Source organism: Tachypleus tridentatus, chromosome 3, assembly GCF_004210375.1.
Source record: "Tachypleus tridentatus isolate NWPU-2018 chromosome 3, ASM421037v1, whole genome shotgun sequence".
In the NCBI taxonomy this organism is placed as follows: domain Eukaryota; kingdom Metazoa; phylum Arthropoda; class Merostomata; order Xiphosura; family Limulidae; genus Tachypleus; species Tachypleus tridentatus.
The window spans coordinates 76,106,199-76,121,031 of NC_134827.1; the positions used below are offsets into that span (position 1 = coordinate 76,106,199).

The 14,833-nt window shown below is 32.8% G+C and overlaps 1 protein-coding gene across 1 annotated transcript in view; it reads right to left on the reverse strand.

Moving 5' to 3' along the window:
- Window positions 1-14,833, reverse strand: part of Oseg1 (intraflagellar transport protein Oseg1) — a 51,391-nt gene that overhangs the window by 21,226 nt on the left and 15,332 nt on the right. Inside the window, exons 12-18 of the mRNA XM_076494945.1 lie at window positions 14,401-14,538; window positions 11,320-11,484; window positions 10,858-10,977; window positions 6,674-6,792; window positions 6,408-6,561; window positions 3,471-3,629; window positions 1,701-1,867 (exon numbers count right to left, since the gene is read on the reverse strand). Of these exons, the coding sequence (XP_076351060.1) occupies window positions 1,701-1,867; window positions 3,471-3,629; window positions 6,408-6,561; window positions 6,674-6,792; window positions 10,858-10,977; window positions 11,320-11,484; window positions 14,401-14,538 (1,022 nt within the window). The remainder of the gene's footprint in view (window positions 1-1,700; window positions 1,868-3,470; window positions 3,630-6,407; window positions 6,562-6,673; window positions 6,793-10,857; window positions 10,978-11,319; window positions 11,485-14,400; window positions 14,539-14,833) is intronic.

Here is a 14,833-nt window from a genome sequence, read left to right on the forward strand (position 1 = left end):
AGCGGCTGAGGACATGAACAAACGATTGTTTTGCCTCTTGGGGTGGGAGAAAAAGATGTATCAGAAGAAATGCCTGTATTTGAAACTGAAGGATGTGGATCTTGAGGTTTGTTGGAATGTATGGGAGGAATAGAGATGGGTGTGGAAGTCGATTCATCAACCTTTTTAACCATGGAGGTCAAAAGGCTTTTCATTTGTTTTAAAAACGATTCTCTTGGAGGCACAGAGAGATCTGTCTGCACTCCCACTGTAGTTGTGGAACGAAGTGCAGCAGCACATGTTCGAGATGGAGTGGCGGGCAGCAATTTCCGAGCCTCAGGATAACTAATGTTTTGTGTCGTTTTCAAACGCTGCACCTCTTTTTCCTTCAACCATTTTGGGTAAGAATGAATAGGCATCGTGGTCCATGTCACCACAATGAGCACATGTCAGGGAACCACGACATGATGTCTTTGAGTGGCCGAACCTCTGACATTGGAAACATTGGAGAGGGTTTGGAATGTATGGCCATATCCTGCAAATTAGATAACCTGCCTTGATGGTGGCAGGTGCACATGATGATGTAAATGTCAAAACGAGGGTATTTGTTGGCAGTGTAACTCCATCTTCGCGAGTGGAGATGCGCCTCACTGCAAAAATTCCTTGAGTGGAGAGACCAGCGAGAATCTCTGACTCGGGGACATTCTTCAAATCCCTCTCAACAATAACTCCTCGTGATGAATTCAAGGTTGCATAAGTGGTAATCTCAATAGGTATATCCCCAATTGCCGTTGAATTCAAAAGGAGTTCACTGTGGTGGGTTGTGGATGTTTCAACTAATATGTCTCCAGATCAAAGCTTCTTTACTGACTTTGGAGAGCCAGCAAGACCCTCTAGTCCCTTCTGAATAAAAAAGGGGGACAATTGCCCTAAAGGTTTTTCTGAAAGAGAATGTTATATAAGAAAATGAGGTACATGTGTTACAGATGTTGAAGATTGCTGCTCAGAGTCTTCAAGACGTGGTCGCTTAGCTATTGACTATTTAAATTTTTTGTAGGAGGATCCATAGAAAAAAAGAAAAATTTCGGTACCCACTGACCCCCACCCACCATGGAGCCCTACAAGGAGACGCACTACAATGTCATGCAAGGACAATGCAGCAATGCCAGGGTTTCGTGAGCACTATACCCAAACACCAGCATCAGGCACAATGTCCACAACACCCGATGAGAACTTCCAACACTGGTACTTGGTTGACTCTAGCCCAAGTGGACCAGCCGACTGACCCAAGGGGGGCCACCCGTCTTCAGGAATTCAAGGCCAAAGTAGTGTGTTAGGGTTGGACCCCTCAACCACCAGGATCCTCTCCTCCCCTTCACGGGTCGCCACGCATGGCAAACACGTGGGTGGATGTTTAGATCCCAGAGAAGGTAACCAGACAGAACAGAACCTTCCTTGGGAGGTCCCCTCACCACGTACATGAATCTACAGTGAGGGGGACCCTAAAATTACCTAAAATATTGAGTTATTCTTTAACCCTAAAGTTACATAAAACACTGAAGTAATTCTTTAACCCTGAAGTAACCTAAAACATTGAAGTAATTCTTTAACCCAAAAATTACCTAATATATTGGAAGCACCATTTTGATTCCAAATATAAGTTCAATATCAGAATGTTCATGATTAAAAAATATGTATAGTAGAAGGTCCTGTAAACTTACATGTCAACCCATCCATTCTCTCCCACAATTTCTATAGCCTTCAGAGTCTCTCCAGCAGACAAGTACATTTCCGCTGCTGCTTTTGGTTCATTGATATTTCGTGCCCAGTCTGCTTTCTTTTTAATCAACATTTTCTTGTCTTGTACGTCATCGGATCCCAGGAACTCCTGACAAATCAAATGTTTTATCTTACCAAACAAATGTCATGACATAATACATCTTATGCCACTAAAGAAAGTTTTACTGTATGTATCGTCACACAAACAACAGATCTGCAGGTTGTGCTGCTAAACATGTAGCATCAATGTGGCGTTTTGTTTGGTACTAAAATACATCAGCTCAGAGGGCCATGCAAAACACACAGTCTCAGTTGACCTGCTATATATTTATATATATTATTAATAATATTAACTATTATGGTATACAACATCATACCCCTGTAAAGTGTGATCCTTACTAAGATCAGATTGTTTGTGTGGCATTAGATCATAACAAAACTTACACTAAATGTTTCTTTAACAACCCTATGAATATTTCCAAAAAGAAAAACATAATGGTATCTCAACTGAACATACTGCATCTTACCAGGAACTCATCAGGTTGGTTAGGCATGCAACACAGAGAGTCATACAAGAACAGGTAATGATTGTTAAGTTAGTATTAGTATTACTGTGATGACATTACATATAATGCTGAACACATGTTACACAATTACTTGAGGACTAGTCCATGTGATATTCTAGTCATTATATTGAACTTAGTATATAAACATCACTGTTTCATTGTTACGTCATGATGTATTGTAGAGCAGAATCATTCATAATATCCTGATGACAAACATCAGTTTCATTGTTACATCAAGATGTATTGTAGAACAGGATCATTCATAATATCCTAATGATAAACACCACTGTTTCATTATTACATCATGATGTATTGTAGAACAGGATTATTCATAATATCCTGATGATAAACACCACTGTTTTATTATTACATCATGATGTATTGTAGAACAGGATTATTCATAATATCCTGATGATAAACACCACTGTTTCATTATTACATCATGATGTACTGTAGAACAGGATTATTCATAATATCCTGATGATAAACACCACTGTTTCATTGTTACATCAAGATGTATTGTAGAACAGGATCATTCATAATATCCTGACGATAAACACCACTGTTTCATTATTACATCATGATGTATTGTAGAACAGGATTATTCATAATATCCTGATGATAAACACCACTGTTTCATTATTACATCATGATGTATTGTAGAACAGGATCATTCATAATATCCTGATGATATCTTGATAATTATATCACAGGTGATATTTGACACCACTGTCTTTCAAAAAGTCAAAGCGACATTACTCCTCTTTCATTATATTATGTAATGTTTTTAATTCAAGGACTTCACCTAGATTTTACAAATAAATACAAAGAACACTTTATATTACCATCGATCATAAATTATAATGTCTATTCTTTGATGATGAAAAGTGACATTTCAAGCTGATGTCATTGAGAAATTCAATCACAATATGGTATTTAGTTTATCTTCAGTAGCCAAATGTATTTCTACTGTTATCCTTGATAACTTGTTTAATATTTTGTAAGGTAAACATGTGAGTGAAATCAACCAAAGCAATCTTTTTCAAATGTTATATTTTTCAAACTTTAGAATATTAAGACAAAAACATTAGTGCTGTGAATTAGAAAAATATTGCATTATGTGAATAAAACACAAAAGACACATACCTGGGCTTGATCAAACATTCGTAGGTCAGTGTACATAGTCATTGCTCGGCTTTCATTTCCAGCTCGTTTGTAAAGTTTGGCAGCCTCTGCAAACTTTCCTTGATAAGCAAGTGTGTCGGCCAGAAACACCATATCTGATTCTCCTTTCTTCTTTCGTTCCTATGAAATGATATAACAGATAAATAATGAAGTCTGTACAAAACTTAAATATAAAAAACTGTATCTAGAACTCAAACACTATAAACCATAACATGCCTAGTTTTTCTTAGAAATGTTTTGAATAACCTTTGAACTTGTGTTATTTTGTGAAGTTCAGTACATACACATAAAATAAAATATATACTTTATTCAATAAATTTCATAAAAATTCATAACAACTACCACACTCAGCAAGTCTCTCCAATAAAAAAAAGGAAATATATAGTGTCCCAAGTGAGTAAAGAAAGAATACATAGAAACATACTTGGTGAAAAATATCTGAAATTAAAAAAAACTCTTAACTACAATTATCATGCAGCTAGGTTGCCATAGGCTGTACAATAAACTTAAGCCAATCTCTGACACGAAACTATCAGACTGGTGAAGGCAGGCTGTTGTGACATGCGCAGTAAAACACTTTGATATAACAATTCAATATGCAGGAACTCAGGGGAGGAAGCTAAGGACATATGAAAAGTTCAGAGAGAGTATTGGTCCACCAATTAAAAGTGGACAAACAAAAACAGACTTTTGTTCAATAATGGCTATATAGTCTATATATCATTTAGTAACCAAATGTAAATAAGTATTTTTATCTTTTATGTTAACGATTCCTTGCACAACTCATCAGCATCTGAAACAGGCTAACATCATTAATTCCCTGACATATCTCTAGTATAAATACTTATGTTCTGTGTCTAACAGACTTGTATATTTTACTGAAAGCTTACCACATTTTATGTAGACCTATACAGTAAATATGGTATTATTGTCAACAAGCTACATTAGATGGAATAACTCAGCTAATGCTAGTACAATTAACATCAATTATTTTGATATAACATACAGTTACTTTATTAACATTAAAAACTCATAATTATTACCTCTTTTTGTTTTGTTTTCTCTTACATCAAAGGTGTAGATTTACTCATGAGACTTCAAATTACTGACTATTTTAGCTCTTTTTCTACCAGATGGATTTACCTAATTAACCATGTTACAACACTCAGGGCAAAATATGAAACAAAATTTAATGACATCACTCATTCTTTATGCAAACTACTGAAATATCGGCAAATAAACAACTATAGTTGATAATTAACATGTGATCATTACTTAACCATCAGAGTGTAATGGTAATTTTCTCTGTTTATACTTGATATACTGATGAAAGAATCAAGATCTATTTTCTTTTAAAACAATTCTGATAATGATAATAGGTTACATTTATGATTTTATTTAATAACAACATATATATTACTGTTTACTTCTTATATTTCTATAAAATAATTACTTTGTTAGTAAGTTTCTTCCTGTAATGCTGTTCACTCTCTCTCTTAACACCACTAAGAAACAATCTATCTGGTGTAAAACATAATTAATCTAGCAGAGGTGTTAAACCTTAGTCACAAGATTTCAAAGAAACAAATAAAACAAATACATACTTGGGAACACATCATATTAATGTTTTTTTTCAACCTCATGAATTATAAAGACTCATAGCTTCTCATACCTTCTATCAAATGCATCAGTAGTTTTTGTTTCATACAGAAGCCAACTTTCTCTCAAGATCCTAGGATGTTAACTAAGGGAAACCACCATTATGAAAGAACAATTTGTTAGTGGTTGCAGTCACACGGTTTAGAAATACACACCTACTTACAAGGGTTTGTGCTTCTCTTAAAACTAGGAAATATTTTAAACCTAAAGACTTGGAAAAAGATTCACTGATCACCAAGTTTAATCATAAAAGTGACTGTATATCAGATAAACAAAAACAGATATTTCAGGTTTTATACTAGAATATAATTAGTGGTCACTTCTGTTCCTTGTTCGATAGAGAGTTAAGTCGATGGCCTCCTGAAAAATACACATCATTCTAAAGTTTCACATTTCTAAAGGGCACTTGTACAAGGACAACTTTGATGGACCTAGTGGTTCCTTGTTATAAAGCAAAGAAACAATAAAATGACTGAACCTTGTGGGAAAACCAATTTCTGAAGCCATCTTTAAAATAACCTTCATCAGATACTAGGGTCATCTTGACCATAACTTTCACCTAAAACTTGATTTTTGTGTGTAATCATTTATGTCAGCCAAATACTGCAGCATCACTTACACAAGTCTGATAATAAATCATTAAAACACAGAGATGACAGCTGCTTGATCTTAAACCTTTATGATGGCTTTTATAGAAAAGTAATTTTTACACAAACCTACTTATAGGATTCAAGGTCTGTATTGTCTAATTCAGTTTATCAAATAAACACAACTCTAAACTCTTGATGATGAGAAATAAAAACATAACTCAGAATGGCTGATATTGGAGTTAACACTTTTATTGATAAGCAGAGAATAAAGTTTCGACTTTCCTAGGTCATCTTGAAATGTTGTTCTCTGCTTATCAACAAAAGTGTTAACTTTAAACTCTGTGTGATATTAACATTTTTACTCTAATAACTTTTGTTACTGTTTCAACTGACTGAAAGAGTTCATTCAACACGTTGGTTCCCAAATGACCCTCTGGTGGATCGTGCTCTACCTTCTTTTAAAGAGTCATTTACTGGCTTGAACTCAATAGCTACATATACACTCTTTCCTAACACATGTAATCGTAAAATGACTAGTGGGACCCTGGAAAGTATCAGTAAAATGGACTTGGGAGCCAACATGTTAAAAATGACAAATAATCCATGGCAAGTGTAATCCCTTCAGACACAACAAGTTCAATCCACTTACTTCAAAGCTCTGAATGAGCTGTAGGTAAGGAACATCTCTGATTCTGATGAATGACTCTCTACTTATTTGTAGATCCAATTCCTCTAATGCTGCCAAGGCTAGGGCATGCCAGTCACTTTCTGTAACTCCTAAACAGGCCACTTTATACGCACCACTGAAACCCATTATTGAAACATGGTTAAGTTAGATTTCTGTGTTTCATGGTATATCTTACTAAACATCTAACTACTCAGCTGAAATGAAATATACACCAAAAAAAAATATACCTGAACATCTTCTTCTCCAAGTACTGATACATAGGTGCAGACTGTGGTACTTCAATTGTAGACATACGATTCATGTGGAGGCAAAATATCTTTGATCCACAGAATCCAACTACAAAACCCTGAAAGAAAATACATAAAAAACTGCATAACTATAAAACCCTGTGTGTTTGGTTTTTTTTATTTTGCATAAAACTGCACGAGGGCTATCTGGGCTAGTCATCCCTATTTTAACAGCATAACTCTTGAGTTAATCTTTTACCAATGAAATGTGGGACTGACTGTCACATGATAATGCCCCCATGACTGAAAGGGTGTGCATGTTTGGTGTGACTGAGATTTGAACCTGCAACCCTCAGATTAGGAGCTTCAAACCATCTAGCCATTCTGGGCCACAAAACCCTGAAAGAAAATATCAATAAAAAAACAGCCGAACTAGAAACTGATAACATCAACTAGTTTGATTAAGATTTGCTTCATATTTATTCTAGATGCTGTTAAACTGCAATAACACTGCTAAAGTTGATATAAAACAAAATCAAGTATTGTTGACAACACAATTATTATTGAGAAGAAATATATTACTTTTAGTTTATGAAAACAAAAATACAGGTATGCCAATTATCCGAATGCACAATATCACATGAGAAATGTGGTAATCATGCAAGTTTTAGCAACATTATACAACGTTTCCAATTAGCAACTTGTACATATCTATATCCAAGTGTTTGTAAAGAACAGACCACATTTAATACCATAACTTAATGATTACCTGTCTTACAGAAAAAAAAATCACAATATTTATTTGAGTAAGTTTTCATACATCTCAGAATGTTTACAGCCATATTATACTGTATATTCAAACTGAAAGCTCAAGAACATTGCAGTGTGAGATCAGTGATATGAACACACAAATCATTTTCTTGTTGTTATTTGGAATTAAGTACAAAACTACACAATGGGTTATCCATGCTCTGACCACCATGGGTATCAAAAGCCAGTTTCTAGTGATGTGAGTTTGCTGTGTTGCTACACACAATATATCATGAGAATCAGTGAACAATCTCAAACAGATGTTACAAGAAGTTTCAACCACGTGGAGACAAAATCTATTCTGGACATTTTGTGACACTTTCAAAGCAACTTTATAGCATGTAAAAACTGTCCTGAATAAAATTTAGGATTCTTGCTGAAACTTAGTTCCCCGAAGACAAGTAGTTCTAAGATATAATAATTTTAAACACAATATTTTCTTTATAAACATTCCATAGTTTATCAGCAGAAAACAGGACATATGAAGAAAGTAACTAGTCATGAACTTAGTATGTTTAAACAAAAGTATGACATGTTATGAACTTAGTATGTTTAAACAAAAGTATGACATGTTATAAACTTAGTATGTTTAAACAAAAGTATGACATGTTATGAACTTAGTATGTTTAAACAAAAGTATGACATGTTATGAACTTAGTATGTTTAAACAAAAGTATGACATGTTATGAACTTAGTATGTTTAAACAAAAGTATGACATGTTATGAACTTAGTATGTTTAAACAAAAGTATGACATGTTATGAACTTAGTATGTTTAAACAAAAGTATGACATGTTATGAACTTAGTATGTTTAAACAAAAGTATGACATGTTATGAACTTAGTATGTTTAAACAAAAGTATGACATGTTATGAACTTAGTATGTTTAAACAAAAGTATGACATGTTATACAGTTTGCAAATCCTAACAGGAAGAAGCACATTCAGAAAAACTTCACAGTTTTCTATGACTTCATTTAGTGATCTCATGAGAACATGAATTACACCAAAAACAAACAAGTAATGTTTTACTTTATTACAGTAATAACGATATAAAACATTCTAGTAACAACAGTGACACATGATCTATCAAAAAAAAAATATTGAATTATGAAGAGAAATAGCCAGTATCGAGATGAAATTACTTTAAATTAATTCCTTTTCTTTACTCTGATTATATTTTCATACATTTGTTACTGTTACCTTTTCATTATTGATACGTATCACACAACATGTGGGGATCTACTATTGTTAAATATACTTCAGCTCTTTTGTTCTGCAGGGTTCCACCTCTTGTTAAAGCACTGAATGAAATGTTAGTGGAATTAAAGAGCTTTCAATTGATACAGAGTCTTTCTCCCCCCCATAAAACATGCTTAATCCCCAGTGTACACCAAGTCACCTAAATTATTCAACATTCTCTGTAAAACATGTTTAATCTCCAGTGTGCACTAAGTCACCTAAATTATTCAACATTCTCCATAAAACATTTAATCCCCATTGTGCATTAAGTCACCTAAATTATTTAACATTCATCATACAACACATTTAATCCCCAGTGTGCTCTAAATCACCTTAATTATTTAACAGTTTACTGAAACTTAATAAAAAAAAACACTTATGAAAGAAGCTATTGAAATAAAGTCTGAATAATTATGTATTTCTAAAGAAACATTAACAGATTCCTTGTTACTTAAAACATTCTACATAAATTTCAACTGTTCTCCCGTTCAGATGTATAACAAATGTCAAAGCCTTGCATCTTTTTTTCCAAATACTGGGCTTTGCCTAGAGTTAAACTCTTATCCAGTATGTAACCAAAAAAGAATAGTATCTATTGAGCATGCCACTTTAACTCTGCATTACGATAGGTCAACTTGTACGTGATTGGAACATTCACAATTTCAACTATGCTAATAAGGTAAATATTTACACTTGTATTATTATTATTCTTGTAAAGCTGTGTATCTCACAGTTTTTCCCACACAATTACATTCCATTATTTTCATTCTTTTTTTTTCCAGTTTACTGCTTCAATTCTACATAACAAAGAATTTCAACCTTTTGATCAATAAAACCTTTACATTTCAAGTCTTCTCACATACCTACATTTTTAACGATAACCAAACCACTAACTGTTCTTGGTAAGTATACTTGTTGTTAAGTGTATCAGTCATTACATAGTATAGTGATTACAAGTTAGCTCACAAACCAATGTATTAAATAATTTTGTTTCATATCTGAAAGAAAAAATAATAAAAATGCAGAGAAATAACATAATATTAATAAAATATATCCCAATACTGAATTTCCTGTCCCAAATATCCCTTAAAAGTACAGCTGTATCTGTTAGCTGCACTAACAGCATCTATAAAATCACACTCACCTGGACAATCATTGACTTAATCGGGTATAAATCAATGAATATTTTTACAAGAAAACACCTGACTGTTAAGTTAAGTTCGTCTGACTGTTTCACGTGTAATAGTTAGGTTCACCTGACTGTTTCACATATAACAGTTAGATTCACCTGACTGTTTCACATATAACAGTTAGGTTCATCTGACTGTTTCACATATAATAGTTAAGTTCATGACACACATTATATTGTTGTTATTTGGATTTGCACATTTCTCTCTCTCTTTTTCATTAACTAATTCTAGGCCATAACTGATGAACAGTTAAACTTGTAACATTATTAATTATTTTTGAAGATGGAAAATTAAATTAGGAAAATGCTGAAATATCCACGTTCTTTATCCTGCCAACAAATTTATTTAGATTTTCTCCCAATGAAAACAAACTTCGAGTATACTTCACTTTAACAACATGGTTTGAATGTTAACCATGTAACATATTTACTTGTGGATCGAAGTACAAGATTCAAAGCCTGATAAGTTTTGTCAAGTCAGAGTACTTCCAATTCTACAAGTGACTTTTGCCAGATATTGCTTCCAATTAAAATAAGATAAACACAACAAGAAAATGTGTTTTCAACATAAAATGTAGTATGTAGAAACAATGGGGTTAGATTTTTAAGGACTTGTTATAAAAAACATAACTTTCAAGCATTTTCCATAAAAAAGTTATTTAGAAAGTTCAACAACATTCCATGAATTTCATAACTAAGGTGAAACCTTATTGACTCTCAGTGTTTCTAAAAACATGAAATAACTTATGAAAGTATGGTAAGTTAGCAATGTTTATGAAAAATATGAAATGTTCTCACAGTTGTTGTTACTCATTACTGTACATTGACTTATATTTATGTACAAATAAAGGACACAATTTATAAATTATGTTTATAAATATTTTGCTGGTAGCTAAATTTTATTATTTATATCCTTTATACAGCTTTCATAGGAGTGTTAGTTACCTGTAACTTTTGTCGATGGGGTGAAAAATCACGAGCTTTAATATTTAAAAATCCAGATCCTGAATAACACAGCATATCTTCATTCTGACTATTCCATGCTACACTGTTTGCATTAGGTTCCTGAAAGAAGGGAAACTTTACCACCATCTTGATTCACTGATCACCAACATGTCATAGGTTAAAAGATAAGTACATTACAGTTTATACTCACACTGTCAACATATTTTAAAATGAAATGGACTCTTGTCAGCATGGAATCTTATATTAAAGAATAAAAAATTTAAAAGCATGCATTTTGTTTTGTAAATACTAACCTTGTATTAAAATGTCTTATGTCAGACATGTGTGTGTCATTCACTATTGCGAGGTTATAAATACTAATCTGAGATTAAAAGACCTTGGTGTTAATATCATACACCAGATGTCCATGTCATCTACTACACCTAGGTTATAAATACTAACCTGATATAGAAGTTCCTTGGTGTTAATGTCATACACCAGACAAATGCCTGCATCATCCACTACAGCTAGGTTCTTTCTAGTAGAACTTAAATCTAAACACCTCACAGCTGAGGCAATTTTCAACACCGGCAGAGGGAATGGGTTGTCCACAAAAAGTTTTACAATCTGGAATGTTAACAGGATACAAGTGAGCACTAAAACCTAAACAAATACAATTACCTACTGTAATTACTGTACAAATGTTTTCCATTGTGACAGAGACAAGCATAAACATGGTAAGTATAATTTAACAACTGCTTTCATAAAAGCTGTTGCATATTGTTGTTCTTTTATAAAAATCTAACTGGTACATTATTTATACTAATTAAAAATGTTAAGAGGGCTAGGAAACATTAAAATATGTTAAAAAAAGTTTCTTACACATAAATCAAACATCACCTAAGCCTAATAATCAGGAACTTAAAATCAGAAACAATCTACTTGTCACCTTGTATTTTAAGTTTGAAACATGCCGAGTTTCTTTCAATGAACACGTTTCAGGACTTTATAACATCTGAAGGAAAACAAATGCATGTTAAGCACATTTAAATTTTATTTCTATAATACTTTTATAACCACTATTAGCCAAAATTACTGCTTGAAACTGATAAGAAATTATTTTTCAAGCATTTGGAGATATTCAGTAAGAAATAAGTTCCAACCAGCTTAAAGTGACTGTGAGCAGAGTTCTTTATTTAATTTGGGTTAGTTGCACTGCTATTTTCAAGCAAGACAGTTCCACCTACATTCAGTAATATTGACGTCTGGGCTCTGTTTAGACCACACTAGCCATTCAAAGATTTCATCTGTTTCCTTCTTATTAAGACACTGTTTTTATGCACTCATAGCATATCTTGGATTGTTATGATGCTAAATAAATTCTATACCATACTGCAGTTCTACACACACAGTAATTTATATGAAAACCAAAAAAAGATAATACCTTATAGCACACAAAGTTGAAAACATACTACATTAATTTAATACACAAAGTGATCTTTCCCAACAAAATTATTAGCAAAAATATCGACATGTAAGCTAATAAACTTTACTTCAAACTTACAAAGCTCAAATTGGGCTGTTTATTGCATATTCATGCAAGTATTGTGACCAGTAGATTCTGGTGAATTTCCCAATCACAAAAAACTAATTGCAGACAAATTAAAAGTAACACCACTCAGGCCACTTATTTGCAACAACAATCCAATGATTTGTAAATATTCTTATGTGTACGACCCTTTACTTTCTCTTTCGATACGAAACGTGAAACGTTATTCACTATAGAGTATCATCTGTTAAAGGACCACAAGTATTTAAACAAGTTGATAACTGGATGAAAGAATGGTTAAAAAACACTGGGAAGCACATTCATTATTTATGGATTGTACATTATCAAACAGTTGATAACAGCACTGTATGCAAAGAGCTAATAGATATCGTGGGTTTGCTGTGAATCTACACAGTCTTTTCCCATGAATTTCTCAGGGTGGCACGTAATGTGAGTTCCCGTTAATACCAAACTGTGCATTAGCCCACTAAAATCACTGAAGAAAACATAACAACAGAGAGACAGGGAACTTGGAATATCGTATTACATTCCAACAGGGAGTTTTGTTGTTTGGACTGAACATGTCACTGTAAGTTGAAAGTCATGCACAGGTATATACAAACATTTACACAATAACTAACCTATTAGACAGCTATGGAACCATCCCTTTCTTCATTTTACAGTCCTGTTATTTGTGAATATGCAAAGTTCCAAGACATTACCTAAAGTTAGCTGCAACTCAACAAATGTGATTGATGATTGAGTTGCTTCTAAATGAGAAAACTTAGATAATTTAAGGTACAAATCAAGTGGCTGGAAAACAGAATCACTAAAGTGAGCAACTGTCATAACTGACTGTCCACTGCAGTGGTAACTAACATGTCTACATCTTTAACCGAAGTTTGAAACACACTTGGTGAAAGTAAGTGCAGATCCGGAACATGACAAATAGTGGATCCAGTAGGACGCTGATCTTCTTTATTCATTTAAAACTGTCATTTCTTCTGAATTTCTCGAGAATGAAAAGTAGAACAGTATATAAACAATAAAGATACAATTAGATGTATTTTTAATAAGGCCAATTAAAAAAAACCTTTGAACAACCTGCTTGAAGATGCTTCTCTTTACAAAGAAAAACTTTCAAATGTTGCCACTTTATTTAATCTTTGGTTGAATACTTTTGTTTGGTTTAAAAAGTGATTTAGCTCAACACATGTAGAGTTATAATGAAAGACTTTGAACTCATGGCTGAAGTGAATTGTGACTTTAGACAAGGAACCTTAACACTTTATTCGTCTCTTACAACTGTTACATAATGTTATGTATCAATTGTATACTGGCTATAAAGTCAGTCCCCATTTTGAATTTTTACTTGTTTAAATAAAAAACAGAAAAAAAGATCACTGATGTTGTTTTTCTACATGACACATTTGTTGATAACTTCAACCATTTAAACTTTAATGAAACTCCAAATTACCTTCTCTGTAGTCATTTATGGTTAAACTGTTAACAATACTGGACAATGACATCATCAAATTTATTGTACATAATCAGAACCAGGCCAAATGTGAGCTATAATAGTTGGCAATTGGTGATTTCGAACTGTGATGTGATTGGTAAAAATATTACCAAAACTGGTGACTATTGTTATAAGCAAAATAAGGTAAAAAATGATATATGTTATTGAGTATCAATCAAATTGAAACTAACTGGACATACAAGTGGAACTTTCTTACCAACACTACAGAAAATTAAGACTCCATGAAAAAAAGTAGTATTTGTAATGTTACCTTAATTCATTGTTTCAAAACAAAGTTGTGGATATTTCACAACCTAAAAAAATGACAAAAAACAAATAGTTTGTACTATAGCTTTGTGCAATTTGATTAAATATTTCTATTAAGAAAAGGAACTAGAAAATAGAAGTTATCAATAACAAACACACTAGCCTACAAATGATTAATATAAACAGATTACTTTATAGCAACACATACTTGTCCATTCTTTAATCCAATAAGTAATCCTTCTTTCCCAGGCGGACCACCTGTAACTTTGATATATCGAATAGCTGCCTCCATTATCCACTCTCTTTCTTTCACTCCCTGGAAAGACAAACACTGGAGCACCTTCTCCTACAAATCAAAACAATGAGAGAGAATGTTAAAGTGAAATTTAATTTTACATTAAAAAAACTGTTTTAATTTTGTTAAAAACAAATATGTACAGTTCTTCATACAATGTTACAATTATAAAATCATATGAACTAAACAGCTGTTTAACTGTTCAACAGAAGCTGTACATAGGATATAAACTCTACAAGAATAAAACAAACAGCAACAAAACACAGAACACACTTAATACACACTAAGCACATTTAAAGAAAATACTAAAAATGTATTAGTAGTATAATGCAGATAATCAAATCCT